Source organism: Cryptomeria japonica, chromosome 7 (genome assembly GCF_030272615.1).
Source record: "Cryptomeria japonica chromosome 7, Sugi_1.0, whole genome shotgun sequence".
Taxonomy (NCBI): domain Eukaryota; kingdom Viridiplantae; phylum Streptophyta; class Pinopsida; order Cupressales; family Cupressaceae; genus Cryptomeria; species Cryptomeria japonica.
The window spans coordinates 297,580,732-297,597,721 of NC_081411.1; the positions used below are offsets into that span (position 1 = coordinate 297,580,732).

Here is a 16,990-nt window from a genome sequence, read left to right on the forward strand (position 1 = left end):
GTACAAGTACACCCCATGCCTCCTAAGGCCTTACACGTGAGCACTTGCAGGAGAAATTGTTGGTTTTGAATTCCTATATACCTCGTGGTGAAGAAGAATTTGCCCAAATTCTCCTTTAGGAGAATCCTTATTGTATGAGAGGAGATAAAAGAAATTGTGAAGAAGATCTTGTTTATGGAGATGGAAATCCAAAGTTGGAGCTTGTAGAAAGATAAGTCACTTTTCCACTTTCTTATTCTAAGTGTTAAGGAAATTGCCTATTAAACTATTGAGTGCAAGAAAGATGGTTTAGAGAGAATGCTAAAACGATGTGTTGTAAAATGAGTGAATGAGCTATGTAAATAAGCTATTACCATTGATCTTGATGGTGCACAATGTTCCTTTTTTCTCAGGGGTTTGGTTAGAGCCCATGAGGCTTCATGACACCAATATGGTAGGGTGGAGAGCAAGTCCTTTTGTTGTTCTTTAATATTGGAAAATCCCTATTGTAAAAGAATAAGGTTAATTTGAGATGGCAACTTAAATGTATGGGTTAAAAATTACCATGTGTAATACAGGAGCAATTTTTGTTTGAAAGATAGTCAAAATTATTCCATCTTAAATTTACCTTGAGGTGCATATTTGTGTAATAATGGAAATGTTAAAGGAATTTTGTTGCCATTTTATGGTATAAAGAACAAATGTATGATATTACTACATACAAAATAGGAGGACCATAATACTTTTAGGAAGAATATGTACTCACCTAAAGCATGGAAGTTCCTTTCCTCCTGTAAATGCCTTCTTCAATAAAATGGATAAGCAAGGGCAGCATGTTTGTCTTAATAGAATTTCATATTTGTATACATGTATCTATGGGAATGGTCACACTTTCCCCCCCTTCTATTACCCTAATCAAAATTAAATGATCGATTTCCCCTTCTTAAAGACTACCCATGTCCATACGTGAGTGGGTTCATACTTATGAAAGAACTTGTCTATACAGATGAAGGTATAAGACATTACTCTTAAGACATTACTCTTAAAAGTAAATAAATGAATAAATAAAAATATTAAGAGAAGGCAAGAAGCTACCACCAAAGACACAATTAAACTATGGATACTATGTGCAAATAAAGTTCTCATTCAAGAATGGGGATAGTAGGTTGCGTCAAATTGTATATGTAGACTTATGTAATAAATATACTCCTAGATATTTCATCTAAAGTGGATAACTGTACATCAAATACACTTCATTTAAAATGGACAAATACTATATATATAAAAAGAAAAAGACTAAACCCATCCAATACTTGCTTCACTGCTGTGTATATCATCACTCGTCAAGATACAGAACCATGAAATGTACTCACCATCCCTTATAGATTATCACATGGCAATGCAATCTATTGCTGCTAATCTTCTTTATGTATGCATTAAAACCATTCATAAATTTCGCTAAAAGTAAATATATACTATGAATACTGCCTTTAGAAATATATAAATATAATAACAACAAAGCAATGTTAGATAGCATGATACAATAGGAGGCGGCTAAGGATAACTTTGTTGTCGAGTCCATGGCTGGGGTCAACTCTCATAAAGGATCCAATAGCCACCCTGGTAGGAGCTCACATAGGAATTACAGATGACATAATCACCCTAGGAATTGCAGATGACATAATCACCCAAAAATAAAGAAATAATATATATTTATATACTAACAATATCATAAAATGCCAAGACTTCCAATCTAGCCTGGCTGTAAGAAATTTACACATGCATTTAACCTCAGGGCATCAACCGAAGAGGATACCATTAGAACAGAGAAAATCTATCACCTATGTGAAATCCTCATGCCTTGCTCAATTGGCCTATCACCAACTCATTAGAGAAATGAGAGAATAAAAATGGAAGACAAATCTTTGTCTCTTTCCCTCTCCCCTACTTCGCTTGCTCTAGCACCTAGACAATGCCAATGGCGAATTCTCTGTGGTTGTCGCCTTGGGTTTGCAAGGGGCACTACAATATTAATGTAGAGGTTCCGTGGCCATTCACTTATTTCCTTTGCAATTTTGCTTAGAGTGATAGCAACATATGCACGCCTCTTTTTCCCCAATGCTACACTTAGTCAATATCATGCCTACAATGGGAAAGTAAGGAAAAATGGACCAAAATCAGAGCAACAGAATTAGGACCTGTACAACACTATCACCATCAGTTCTTATTGATGCATGATCTATTACAGTAATCCTCCATTTACAATCTCCTTCACCCCTACCCTTGCACACTTCCACTTGCAGGTCATTACTTCTAGACTTGGTCATATAGTGACCTAGAACTCTTGTTTAGCTATAAATTCTAGTTAGGTGTAGGTTGTGGGGTTGGTCATATGGTAACCCAGAGCTCTAGTTAAAGATACAAGGTTATGTGGATGTTGTGAGTTGGTCATATGGTCATCTAAAGCTCTTGTTTAGTGTAATATCCCTTTTTAGAATATTCCTAAACCCTACAATCTTTTTGTATTTTTTCAACTTATGCAAAACTGTAATGAAGAGGAAATACAAAACAGCAGCTATTGAACTTCATTAAGTATCAAATATCACGGTTATGACAACTATCTGAATACTCATAAATGTCAATGCAGGGTACTATAGAAAACCTTTTTCATATTATATTTAGCAAAAACCCCATTTAATATGAATTATAATCAGCAGCATTTGACTTACAAGGGTTGTGATTGGTATCTAAATTCTAGGTACAGCTGATAGACGAAAGTACAGCCCACTAGTGATGATGATAATATGGCAGTAGAGTTTTCCCAATCCGTATGGCCAGAAAGAGATTATAGCAGCACCCTTTAGCAATTTCTAAATGCAATGATTAGGAAATTGTGGTGTGACAACTCCAAGAATAGTATTGCACCCACAGCTTAGTATGGCTAGGTTTCATTAGCAGCAATAACGATCTAGCAACAAATGCTTTATCTTGGCGAATGTTAACATTGAAACTCACACAACAGAAATCAGATTTGAAACTAATACAACAACAGAAGAGCAACAATTAATCCCATTAATATTTGATCAATTTCCCTCAAAAAATAGATTTGAAACTTGCTGGCAATTCCTCAACATACATAAATCCTCCAAAACACTCCTTATTTGCCCAAATCTAGAATTAAACTTGCAATATTCAGTATCAATGTGATCCCAAATACAATCACCTTACTTGGATATGAGAATTTTCATCCTCCAATCCTAATTGAAAACCAAGAGAATTTTTGTCCTTTGAATTATGACACACGAAGGGTTTTCATTCTTGGATAAGAAGATGAGCACAAATGCTCAAGCTTTGGAAAAGAATTTTATTACAACAAAAATCAATGCTCCTTTTAATCAATTTTCCCTCCTTCAATAAATTTCGTTTGGGCTGCTCAATTGAATTTCATTTTCCCTCTTAGGGTTGGGGTCTTGGCTCGATTGGCAAGCGCTTCCTATGATATGCATGTGGTACCAGAGGACGTGTCGCACCAGCGATACTAGTCACGTTAAAAAGTTTACCAGGCGCACTGAAGTTTATATGGTAGTGTAGTGTCCCCATTTTAGTAGACAAGGATTTTGGATGATTAGCCTATCATTCTGACTCTCGTAGGCTAATAATTGTGGATAGAGGGTCTTTTGAGGCAAAGGTATGGTTAATGGAGGTTCTTGTCTTCTCAAGAATTCAGTATGTTCCAGTTTGGTCTTTGTTTGGCTCAAATTGGACTTCGTTTGGGCTCAGTTTCATATACTTACTATTTATAGTAAGTCAGGAGACAATCAAGAGGGACCCTTTCTAATTTTAGTAAGTCAGTGGGTTGGACAAAGGATAAAATGGTCAACTCCCCAGTGCAGACAGAATGAAGAAATATTAATAAAATGGTCAACTCCCCAATGCAGACAGAATGAAGAAATATTAATTAATCATGGAGTTTATGCTTATTTGATTATTAATAAAGTGATAACTTTATTAATAAATTTTATTATGAGGCCATTTAATGTTATGTTATAAGTTATTATTCTTTCATAAAGAAAGGGTCATTTTCATCATTAAAGAGGGAAGCCAAATTGTTAATGAATTATCTGACGCATAACCTAAAGTTTATTCATTAATGAGCAAATGAAATAATATTTCATTTAGATGATTAAATGTGCCTGTTTGGGAGAGGTTCAAACTTCTTATAGAGGATATATAAGCATGAAAAAGAGAAGTTCGATTATTATGCTATGCATCAATTTTCTTTGAACTTGGTTTGGGAGAAGAGACCGAGGGTTTCAAGCTTTCAACAGCCATTGGAGAACGGAAAATCTTCAATGTTGCAGCCATTTGAGTTGGTGAAATATGCAGTGAATTTGGCATTCAGGAGTTCTAATTGGGCTAAATTGGTGAAGTTTCGTGGACATTCAGAGCAGATCTATAGTGTCCCTGGCTAAGTTCTGATTAAAAATCTTAATATTCTTCACTAACACATTTCATCGAACCAGAGAAACGAAAATCGCCTAAACTCGCCTGGACTCGGCGAGTCCGAGTGCGAGTCACCCTCGCCGAGTCCTGGGGACTCGGACTCGGACTCGGCCGAGTCCAGGCACCAGACTCGCCGAGTTTGGCGAGTTTGGCGAGTTTGGCCGAGTCCCGTGCCTGGGACTCGGCCGGCGGCGATGTGAAAGATAAGTTAAAAAAAAAACAATTTTAAATGGTTTTTTTGACTCTTTTTTTTTGTGTTATTTTTGTTTTATACCTAAAAGTGACTTTCATTTCATTCATTTGCAAAAATAGGAGGAGTAAAGTGAGATAAAAAGAATAACAAGGGTGCATTGAAGAAAAACCAGCAAGGAAGATTTCTTCAATTTCTTCAATTTTCTTCAAGAGTTCTAAGAGGTAAGTTGGTAACATTGTTTTTTTGAGATTTTTTTGTTTCTTATATGCAAAAATTCATGTTTCTATTCTTTTTTTTTTGAAAGTTTTACATTTTATTCCAAAATCTTTTCTATGTTACTATGTAGGCCCAGGGTTTGTAATTTTATTTTTTTTAAAGTAGGGTTTGACAAACCCTACAATTTAAAAAAAATAAAATTGCAAACCCTAGTTACCCTACTTTAGCTTTTTTGAAAAAAATGTTCAATGAGAATGAAATTATGAATGCACAACATAGAATGAATGTCTTAATTTATTTTTGCATTTGTAATGTTTTATTGCAGCAACCTTCACATTCTTATTTGCCTCAAGTTTCACAAAACAATCATACAATGTCCTCTTCTAGACCTCCCATTAGAAAGGACCCTGCTTGGAAATATCATGAGGATTTTCCAGGGCAAAGAAAAGGGCAAACAAAGTGTATATTTTGCAAAACAATATTCCATGGAGGCATATATAGATTGAAATACCATATTGCTGGTGTGCGGGGGCATGATGCCGACCCATGCACAAAAGCAGTCACTGAGGCCGTACGTGATTGCTATGTAATGGTTGAAGAAATTGAAAGGAAAAGGAAAGAAAAAGAGGATCTCACAGTCATTGGGAGACATGCACCTTTAGGAACAGGGACACAATTAGGTTGTGTTGGAGGGCCTTCTTCCTTACCTTCATATCGTCCCACTCATTTTGCTACTACTCATGCTTCCGGTTCTGCTTCTATAAGTGCCAGTGCTAGTGCCAGTGCCTCTGCCCCTTCTCATGTTCCTACCACTGGCAGTGGTAGTGGGAATGTTAGCATTGGACCTAGGATTCGTAAATCTAGGTTGGATACCTTTTTTGCACCTCGCACTACTCCTGGGTCCCAACAGTCACTTGAGAGCATGGGTTGGAACAAGGAGGTCCATGATGCTGCTAAAATGGCAGTTGGCAGATTTTGGATCTATGGCAGTATTCCATTCTTCACAGCCAGGTAAATGTTTTATGTTTGATTGTTTTAATTTTTATAATTTGATTGTTCGTATTAATTTTTGTTGTATATAGTTCATTATACATAGTACATACTTATCTCATTAAAATTATTTGTGACAGGTCACCTTATTGGCAAGAAATGGTTGATGCCCTTACCATTTGTGGGGCGGGGTTCAAAGCCCCTTCTGAGTTTGATTTGAGCGGACCCATTTTGACTGAATTGGTGAATGATGTGAAGAAAGAATTGGGTGATCAACACCAAATATGGAGCACTAAAGGTTGCACCATCATGACTGATGGTTGGACAGACAGGAGAAATAGAACTCTCCTTAATTTTCTTGTTTCTTCCGCAGGTGATTGATTAATTTTAGTTTCATTTAGGCATTAATTTTTTATTTTTCATTTAATGATTTATTGAATGATCATTGATCTTGCTTTATTTTTTTATTTCAGGGGGCACCGTTTTCATCAAGTCTATTGATGCCTCCGCCCATTGCAAGAATGCCACCTACCTATGTGAGCAGATAGAGGAGGTGATTAATGAGGTGGGTGAAGAGAACGTGGTACAGGTGGTGACTGACAATGCACCAAATTATGTTGCTGCAGGTAAACTTTTGATTACAAACTAATTTTGTTTGCAAATTAATTTCTATTTTGTAACCTCATTAATTACAATGCAACAAATTATGTTGTTGCAGGCAGACTATTGATGGAGAGGCACCCATCTATAGTTTGGACTCCATGTGCCGCCCATTGCATTGACCTCATGTTAGAGGATATTGGAAAACTTCCATGGGTCAAGACATGTGTAGAAAAGGCAAGAAATGTGTGCAAATTTGTATATAATCATTCATGGGTGTTGGCTCTTATGAGACAATACACAGAGCATAAGGAGTTAGCTCGTCCAGGAATCACAAGATTTGCCACAAACTTCATCACATTGCAGTCCATGCTTCGTTGTAAGATGGCCTTGAGACGTATGATTGTTGGTGAGGAGTGGTCTTCCTCATCCTATGCTGCCACCCCAGCAGGAAAAGATATGGCAGACTGCATTTTTGATGAGCGAGGCTTTTGGAGCCCTTGTGATGAGATAGTGAAGGTAATTTTTTTATAAATTCTACAATTTTTATTTAACTTTTTGTTTTATAACTTATTCATCATATTCTCTTATTTGCTCATGTTTTAAATTACACAATATTTTCAATTTTACAATTTGTTAAGCCCTTGGTGGTTTTGTTGCGAGTTGCGGATGGAGAAAAGCCCGCAATGGGCTACATATATGAGGGCAAGGATAGGGCGAAAGAGGGCATCAAATCTATCTATGCAGGAGATGAGAGCAAGTATGGTCCCATTTGGCAGATCATTGATAAGAGATGGCATCATCAGCTTCATAGGCCCATCCATGCAGCAGCCTATTATTTGAATCCGGCATTCCATTTTAGCCCTACTTTCAGGGCTGATGCGGAGGTCCTTGATGGGCTATACTCAGTCATGGAGAAGATGGCACCTGTTGGTTGTACTCAGTCAGATCTTATGCGAGAGCTACAGTTGTTCTCAAATGCACAAGGGGAGACCTTTTCTCGTCCTATCGCCAAAGAAAGTAGGACAACTATGATGCCAGGTAAAAATAAATTGTAAGGCTTAATTTTAGTTTTATTGTATATTGTTAAATGAGTTTATGAGAGACTGATTTTATTTATTTTTCTCATTTCAAACTCAGATAATTGGTGGAACTTTTTTGGCCCAACGACACCAAATCTTCAGAAGTTGGCCATTCGCATCTTGAGCCATCCATGCAGTGCATCTGGTTGTGAGCGCAATTGGAGTATGTTTGAGCACATACACTCCAAGAGGCGCAATAGATTATCCGTGGAGAAGATGAATGATCTTATCTTTGTTCACTATAACCTCCGCCTGAGAATGAGAAAGAATGCATTAGCTGACATCTCTCCTATCATTCTAGATGAGGTTGATCCTGAGGCAGAGTGGGCCATTGAGACAGATCCTGTGGCTGTCTTTAGTGATGATGACACTGATTGGATCGACCAGGTAGATATAGAGGCTAAGGCTGTAGCCATGGCAGAGGAGGAGCAGAGAGCACGAGCAGAGAGAGGAGATTCAGAGGCAGATGGTGATAGTGACAGAGATGGTGACAGTGACACAGATGTTCCTGATGTTGGTGAGCATGGCGTGGTGTCACGAGGAGCGGCTATGGCTGCCCAATCATCTATGACCTACCTTAGACGCCTTCGTAGGGGGGCGGGGCCTTCATCGGAGCCGACGTCGGGGCCGGAGGGTGCAGACTCCTCTGCGCCATAGGCTTGTAGATGTATTTACCTTTGTTATTTGTATGGAACATTTGATGATGATCATATGATGACATGGATTTTTTATTCCATGAGTTTTGTAATATTGTATACATTTGACAATATTTATATATCTATGTTTGTTATTTCCTTCAGCTACAATTTGCGTTTATGCTTATGTGATAGATCATAGATGTATACTTGTGTATGTATTATGTAATGAAATGAGCCAAGTTTGATGATGTTATTGTGTCTTATTCAATAAAGGGTGCATGAAACAAGTTTTAAATCTTAAAAAATCTCTAAATTTTTTGAGTTTTTCACTTTCCCGAGACCAGCCGAGTCTGGAGCCGAGTCTGACGCCGAGTCCCGAGTCCGAGTCCGATTTGGCCTTGCCGAGTCCGAGTTTCGTTTCTTTGCATCGAACACTTGGCTGCCATAGTTTAGTCTGCTGTCTTAGTTTTAGGTGGATATCAGGGACATCTAATACTGATTCTTCATGTAAGGTCATTCACCATAGAAAGATAATATCATAGAAATGTTTGGACAACAATCACAAGTAATAAAGAAGCAAATGAACTTGTAATCAGACATATATTATTGCTGTCATTCTGTCAAATGGTTGGCATACAACCTCAGAATCCACTAATATAAAATGCAGCCCTATGGGGTTGGAACCCTTATTTATTTACTTATTTCAAGACTTATTACAAGCTCTAATACATTGACTGAAATGTACCCTAATTCTCAGACTCTGTCTGAGGACAAACACCATGCAATACTGAAAATATAAATGGGAGAGATGTCTAGAAACCTGTTCTGAATGCTCCCAAGGTAAGCGATGAAGAATGCAAGCAACATCCAAGCTCATGGACCCTTCAATATGCAATAGTGAATCATGCCTTGTGCCGTCCCAGATGCAATAGTGACAGTCTGATAAATAATGATATGTCTGCTGATGGCCTTCAATTAATGTCACCAACTGATCGCTTTAGCCCCTAGGGTGTAGCGCCATTCACCAAGAGGAAGTCTGAAACTCCAATAATGAGTTGTATGCAAAATCATGGATTATCACCAGACTGATACAAATTGTTTCAAACTTGAGATGGATGGCAAATCTTGGTCGAACTCTTTCAATCACCTCCCAAAATGAATTGCCTTGCTTCCTAGATGAAGTCGCTGTTCACCAAGGTGAAAAACGATGCATCAACAATGATCAATGAACAAAATCAAGGGTAACATGAAGTCTGCGCCAATCTGATATATCTGCAATACAATTTCGATTTCACCTTCAAGACTCCAAAATAGCATCGCCCTCCTCTTTAGATAATATCGCTGATCCAAACACATGAAGGCATACTTCTACCATGATCAATGAGCAAGATCGTGACATTATGAAGGTCTGAAGCATAACTCTTCAAATCTGATATGAAGACTCCATAAGCCCAATGTGAAGAACTGAATATTCCTCACTCACCAAGCAACCCTTCAAAGGATCTTTCACCTCCTCAGTTATGCGGATCGAAGGGAGGTATCGTTTGTTTGCCTTCTCGGGTGAATAACTTAAAGTACATAGATAAAGCACGTAATGCAGAATAATAATGCCATAGATATCAAGTCAAATATAAGAGATGTTATTCCATTCATAATCGTGTGTCACAAGTTACATTCAGAAGTATATAAAGATACCGAAGGGGTGCGAGCGCCAACTGCCGCACCGCAACCACCACCCCTTGGTTACCACTAACCAAGACAATTACAACTTACAACTTAATTAACTAGTTTTATTTGTTTACAATATTGCCGCTAACATCATCCCCCCCAAAAAAACCAAGGTCGTCTCCGGATGACAAAACAACATGGAAGGATTACAACATAAAACTCAGAACTGAGAAGGAGGTGGAGGAAGCATCCCTGGTGGAGAGGGGGCGACGCTCAGGTGAGCGCGTAACTTGTAGACCTGGTCAATCCGCAACTTGAGGTCCCGCTCCACCACCATCTGGCGTTCCATCGCTGTTTTCACCATCAATGCGGCCTCCAAAACTTCCTTATCTTTCTGATCCACCTGCTCCAAAGCGCTACTCAGTCGGTTCTCCAACATAGTCCTGTCTTCCTGCACTTCCTCCAACCGTGCCTCCAAGGTACCCCTAGCCATCCTCTCTCCGGTTAACACTATTTCCAAGGCAGCTCGTTCTGCATCCCATGTGGCCGCCACCCGGGCCAACTGCTCTCAGTGGAGTTCCTCTGTCTGCTAGAGCCTAGTAACCAACTCATCTCGGGCCAACACGGCCTCCCTGCGTTGGGTCTCTATACTGTCAGCAATATATTGCGTCCTTCGCAACTCATAGTAAGTTTCTCGAAACGACTACTCTATTTGCCTCAACAATGCCCCTCTGCTAGTTTTGCCAACCTGCTCCCGGAGGCCCCAATTCTCCAACATCTGCAAAGTCTTTGTGGTAGGCCATCCACCAAACTCGAAGCACTGAGTAAAGTGGGTCCTGCACCTATCCCTCGTGAACTCAAGTAGCCACGCCAACTCCTCGTCTGCCCGGGCCTCACCCTGATACCGTACTGAGGCTACTACCCATCTGGCTTCCACAGCCATATCCGCCAAAAACTGCTCTAATTCCCTGTCGCCATCCCCTCTCGAAGATGCTACTATATCTTGCTCCTCCACAACCTCGTGGGAAGTCTGAGGGAAACTCAGGGTGAACTCCTCCTGCGTAGGGCTCAACATCAACTCGCGGATGGGTGAGTGATCCCTCGATACACTCCTCGTAGGCTCTAGCAAACCATCTCTGACTAGGTCCACAATCTCGTGAGGACTCTGCTCCCGCCTTGGAGAAAGGACTACTGTTCCAACGGGGGCCATTGGTGCCAACTTGAATCGGCTCAACCATGCATTCATGTCCTACTGAGAAGGGCAATCACTCCCTCCAGAAAGTTCCAGTGGTACCGCCATTTCCCCAACTGCTGTCCCTCCAACCTCTACTACTGTCGTGGGATGACTCTCTTCCACCACCAGAGGCTCTACTAGTGTCGCGACTGCAGGTGGGGGGCCATAATCACGGGTGTCCGACCTTGCCCAAAACCAAGAACTGGCACTGCCATCACTACCGCACCTGGAGGAGGCAACATGGTACCTGTGGAAGTCATCTGCTACACAGCCGCCGCTAATGTTGCCCCCATGTCAATCTCTCCATGTTGCCCACCCTAACCTACCATTCTGAAACTAGTCTCCGTGGCAAAATCACTGGAGTCCTCCACCTCCTCACTAGGGTCACTATTGCCAGACTCAGACTCTGTTGCCGACGCTGAAATCACTACCTTCCTCTTCCTTTTCGTGCCAAAGTGGATATCTCCGCTTAGCGCCATGGTATCCAAGTGCATCCAATAAAATATGGGGGGCTGTCCAGGGTGTACCCAACCTTGTGGTGCCAAGTACTGGTCCTGGTTTGGTGAGCCCCGAAGGCGTACTGCATCCAAAAAGAACCCGATAGCATAGTAGGGCATGTAGAAAGTCCTGTGCTGGAGAGTCATGAATTCCTCCATTCTGTCCACTAATACAGATGCCCAGTCATATACTATACCGTTATGGATGCCATTCACGAGCACCATCTGTGCCATGGCAATATCCGAAGCTCGACTTGCTCCCATCAACCGGCTCTTCACGACATCCACCAGACACCGCCATATTCCTTCTCGTAAAAATGACTTCTTCAGACCGCGACTCTTGCTTGCGTGCTGAAGGCTAGCAAGTTCTGCTTGTGTGAGGTCGTCGCGACACATCAGTTTCAAAAGTTTATCTTTGAAGTCAGGGGCTATTTTATGTGCCTTACCCACTTTCTTTCCGTGCATCCCTGGAATACTAAAAACTCTGGTAAATTCGGTTGAAGCAAACGATACTGTAAGCTGCTGGTGGTCATAATCAAACACTGATTGCCGCCTGTGCGAGTCGTAAGTACCAATCATGGCGCACAACACCACCTCGAAATCCCTGATGCAAAAAATTGGCATCTGGATGGCTCACTGTACCTATGCAAGTCGCAGTTGCGTCTTCAGAGGGTCATCATTCGGGGTCTCATTCCACCATCTCCTGCAATCTGTGCCAGTCAAACCCTCAAAAGTAATTGTGTCCATGGTCACGTCACTCTTTGCGGGAGTCTACTGCACTTTGGAGCGTACCTTCTTCCCTTTCTTTTGGCTGCTGTCAACCATGTCGCCTCTTACCTTTACACCCGAAGGCAGAATCCAGACCACACCCTTGTTCCCTGAGGTTGACGGCACTGCACTAGGTAACTGCCGTAACTACTTTTGCCAATTTTTCCCACTAGCATCCATTAAATAATGCTTCCTTTGTCGTTTGTGCCCTCTTTTTTGGAAAAAAGAATAGAGTTAAATTAATTAACACGTGCCTCTTTCTCCTTCCCTGGATTGCTGTAGCCGTACGGTAATGTTGTGTTGTTGTCGTCCCGTTACTATTTTGCTCCCTTGTGCGATTCCTTGCTATGCTGGGCCGGGCTGCGTGTGTGGGCTGGGTCGAGCTACGTGTTGCTTTATGCTGGTGCGGGCTGCGTGTTGCTTATGCTGGTGCAGACTTGTGCGGGGGCTGCATGTAATTTTTTTTTTTATGCCGGTGTGGGCTTGTGCAAGGGCTGCGTGTTGTTTATGCGGGCTTGTGCGGTCTTGTGCGGGGCTTTATACCACGGCGGTCTTCACCGCACAATGGTGTCCACCGCACAGTGGTGTCCCACCGTTCGGTGGTTCTCCCGTCAGTGGTCCACCGCAGCCACTGTAATTACTTTGTTTTTTTTTAATTAATTTTTAACTTTTGACCGTATGGTCACTGTCGTGCAACCGTACGGTTTTTTTTTTTTTTAAATTGGTATTGCTTCTGGAGGGTTCGGGGTCAGTCGCCCATCTTTCGTGGTACTGTTTTAATTTCGACCCATTGACGGCGTCAGGTATCTCCTTCCCGTCGAGTGTCCACAACTTAATCACCCCGTTGGCGTTGACCTCGCATACCTTGAAGGGCCCTAGCCATCGCACTTTAAACTTTCCTAGTTTGATTTCGTTACTCCCATTGAATTTCAGCACTAACTGCCCTGGAGTAAACCTCATTCGCTGAAGATGCTTGTCATGCCAGACCTTACGCCTTTGTTGGGCTGCCTCTGTGGCCCATTGTGCGATCATTCTTTTTTCGTCCAACTTGCTTAAGGCATACAGTCTCTCCCTCAGGCTCTTCATATCCCCGAGTCTGTTCTCTACTGCAATGCGAAGGCTTGGCACCATGAATTCCGCTGGCACCACAGCCTCCTGCCCGTACATAAGTTGGAAGGGCGTTTGTCCCATGGTCACTTTGTACGTCGTGCGGTAAGCCCACAACGCGGAGGGTAACTTCTCTTCCCAATCTTCCCCTTCGACCCCACATGACTTATAAATGACTCCTACCAAGATCTTGTTCGTGGCCTCCGCCTGCCCGTTGGCTCGAGGGTCGTAAGGACTTGAGAGAGTATGGAAGATCTTAAATTCTGTCGTGAGCAACTTAATAACATGGTTGACAAAATGGCCACCTCGGTCACTCGTTAGCTACATGGGGATACCATAACGAATAATTATTTGCTCATAAATAAATCTGGCTGTACTCACCGCCAGTTATCGGGTAGGGCCCGTGCTTCTACCCACTTAGTCAAATATTTTGTGGCTACCACGATGTATCTGCACCACCACCTAGAACGGCTGACTTTGAGTGGTCCGACAAAGTCCAACCCCCACCGTTCAAATAATTCCTACACGTGCGAGGGGTTGAGCGACATAAAGTCCCACTTCAATGGTTTCCCAACCCTTTGGCACGTGTCGCAACCAACAACCCATTCTCGGGCATCATTATATAGCGTGGGCCACCACAAGCCCGTGAGTAGCACCTTTCATGCAATAGTGTCCGGTCCCATGTGGCCCCCCACCGGCCCTTTGTGCGCCTCTCGGAGAACTCCTCGCACCTCCTCCTCCATCACACATCTCCTGAGCATTTGATCCGGTCCCATCTTATATGACAATCCATTGATGAGTTGGAATGTTCGACTTTGTAAAACCAGTTTCCTCCATTCTCCTGGTAGCATGCTTGGGGGGAAGACTGAAGTAGAAAAATACTCCCCAATGGCCGTGTACCATGGTGGTAATGCAGCAATTTGGAATAGGTGGGCATCTGGGAAATCATTGTTCACCCCCTCCGCTGGTTCTCCTGACTTTATGCGTGATAATTGGTCCGCTATCACATGGCTTGTCCTAGGCTGCACGATAATGGTGAACGTAAACTCTTGCAGCAAGCGTAGCCATCGACTAATCCTTCCCTGAATTATCGATTTGTTGACCAAGTACATGAGGGCTTGATGGTCCACGTAAAATGTGAACGGTGTCGCCAACAAATAGTGTCTGAATTTTTGTACCACATAGATCATCCCCAGTGCCTCCCGTTCAGTTATGCTATAATTTTTCTCTGCTTTGGATAACAGTCTACTGGCAAAATAGACGAGATGATCCAACCTGTGATCTCCCACTTGGGCCAGTGTGGCACCGATCGCAAAGTTTGAAGCGTCCACATGGACATGGAACTCCCTGTCCCAATTGGGGTAAGCGAGGATGGGAGCAGCTACCAGCCTCGTCTTCAATTCCTCAAATGCTTCACTCTCCGAGGTCCCTCAGGTGTACGGCTCACCCTTGCGAGTAAGCTTGTCCAAGGGGTGGGATATTTGTGCAAAGTTTTTTATGAACCTCCTGTAATAGCCGATATGGCCCAGGAAGGACTTTACCCCGGGACATCCGTAGGAGGCTCCATCTCCACAATCACCAGTATTTTGTCTGGGTCTGTCTTTAGACCTGCTTTGCATACAATGTGCCCAAGCAATTTGCCTTGAGGTACCATAAATCGACATTTTTTGGGATCAAGGGCCAACCTTGCCCTTCAGCTTCTCTCCAGGCACTCTCTAAGGGCTACCAAATGCGTATCTTGCCCGCTATAGATGGACCAGTCGTCGAGGAAGGCTTTAAAATTCCCTACCGACATCTTGTCAAATATGTGTAGTATAATTCGCTAGAATGTTGCAGGTGCATTGCATAGGCCAAATGGCATCCGGTTGTATGCATAGACACCATCTTTGACCACGAAGGTGGTCTTCAATTTATCTTCCTCGGCGATTGAGATCTGGTTATATCCGGAGAATCCATCCAAAAACGAGTACATCTCATGGCCGGCTACCTCCTCCAGTATGCTGTCTGTAAACGGGATTGGGAAGGGGTCTTTAATCGTAACTACGTTGAGACATCAAAAGTCCACACAAATCCTTATTTGGTTAGCCTCCTTTAGTGAAATGACTATGGGCGACACCCATTCGCTTGTCTATACCAAAGAAACGGGACTCGGACTCGGCTCGAACTCGGCAAGGCCGACTCGGACTCGGACTCGAGACTCGGCATCAGACTCGGCTCCAGACACGGCTGGACTCGGGATAGTGAAAAACTCAAGAAATTTAGAGATTTTTAAATATTTAAAACTTGTTTCAGACACCCTTTATTGAATACACCTTAAAGACACAATAACATCATCAAACTCGGCTCAGTTGATTACATAAACAAGTATACATCAATCACATAAGCATAAACGCAAATTGTAGCTGAAGAAAATAACAAACATAGATATATAAATATTATCAAATGTATACAATATTACAAAACTCATGGAATAAAAAATCCATGTCATCATATTATCATCATCAAATGTTTCATACAAATACCAAAGGTAAATACAACTACAAGTCTATGGCTCAGAGGAGCCTGCACCCTCCGGCCCCGACCCCCTGCGGAGGCGTCTAAGGTAGGTCTTGGATGATTCGACTGCCATAGCCGCTCCCCGTGACACCATGCCATGCTCACCAACATCAGGAACATCCGCGTCACTATCTGCCTCTGAATCTCCTGTCTGTGCTCGTGCTCTCCACTCCTCTGCCATGGCTACAGTCTCAACCTCTATATCTACCTGGTCGATCCAATCAGTGTCAAACTCGGAGGTTAAATTTTCTCTACTTCTATCGACACAGTTTCCCCCCATATTTTTCGACGGGGGTTTGGGGGTAGCGCCCCCAAGGTGGGGTCAAGGGGCATCGCCCCTTGCGCGCTCCCTATCGCGATACAGGGCGAGGTCGAGGGGCAGCGCCCCGCAAGGCAAAAAAAACTTATTACAAGTCTGAATTAGGGTTTCTTTGAGAGTCTTCCTTAGGGCCTGGTTTTGCTCTTGTTGCTAATTGGGTCTTGCTTGGTGAGTGAGTATCATTCTTAAAGGTCCGAGCTAGGTCAATTTGGTGAGTGATAAAGTCTGGAATGTCAATCTGATCTTCAAATGCCCTGAAATTTGGCTAAGTCTGGAATGTCCTGATCCTGAAATTTGACTGATCCTGAAATTTGACTAAGTCTGGAAAACTGAAGAATCCTCCAAAAACTAGATTTTGCAATATAACTCCTGGAGGCCCGAAACCACTCTCAAACATCCTGACAGTATATATGGAATATAACTTAAAGTATAAGTGACATTTCCATACTTAAATGTTATATTCCATAAAATAATCCTGACAGAGAGACCAAAATGTCAAATTTTGCTCCTGACCCTTCCAAAAAAACTTTTTAAAATGTTTTTTTTTTGTCATTTTATTAACCCAGCCAATAGCCGAGTCTAGGGCTCAGGACTCGCCGAGTCTGGCGAGTTTACTCCCCAGACTCGAATGAGTCCAAGT

General features: G+C 42.3%; 2 protein-coding genes across 3 annotated transcripts in view; one reads left to right on the forward strand and one right to left on the reverse strand.

Annotated features, from left to right (window-relative positions):
• Positions 1 to 16,990, reverse strand: part of LOC131076384 (uncharacterized) — a 74,502-nt gene that overhangs the window by 5,024 nt on the left and 52,488 nt on the right. The window lies entirely within an intron of this gene.
• LOC131856331 (uncharacterized) lies at positions 5,708 to 8,353 on the forward strand. Of its 2 annotated transcripts, XM_059207997.1 has the most exons (5): positions 5,708 to 5,902; positions 6,022 to 6,254; positions 6,355 to 6,507; positions 6,600 to 7,522; positions 7,622 to 8,353. In XM_059207997.1, the coding sequence occupies exons 1-4, from the start codon at positions 5,814 to 5,816 to the stop codon at positions 7,013 to 7,015; spliced, it is 891 nt and encodes a 296-aa protein (XP_059063980.1). In that variant the 5' UTR covers positions 5,708 to 5,813; the 3' UTR covers positions 7,016 to 7,522; positions 7,622 to 8,353. The 2 variants fall into 2 exon arrangements, with proteins under 2 accessions (XP_059063980.1, XP_059063979.1); XM_059207996.1 differs by lacking the exons at positions 5,708 to 5,902; positions 6,022 to 6,254; positions 6,355 to 6,507 and having other exon boundaries at positions 7,030 to 7,522.

Coding starts and splice junctions, on each gene's coding strand:
- LOC131856331 (XM_059207996.1), top strand. CDS start 7,168: ATGGGCTACATATATGAGGGCAAGGATAGGGCGAAAGAGGGCATCAAA. Junction 7,523..7,621: donor TAGGACAACTATGATGCCAG/GTAAAAATAAAT, acceptor TTTCAAACTCAG/ATAATTGGTGGAACTTTTTT.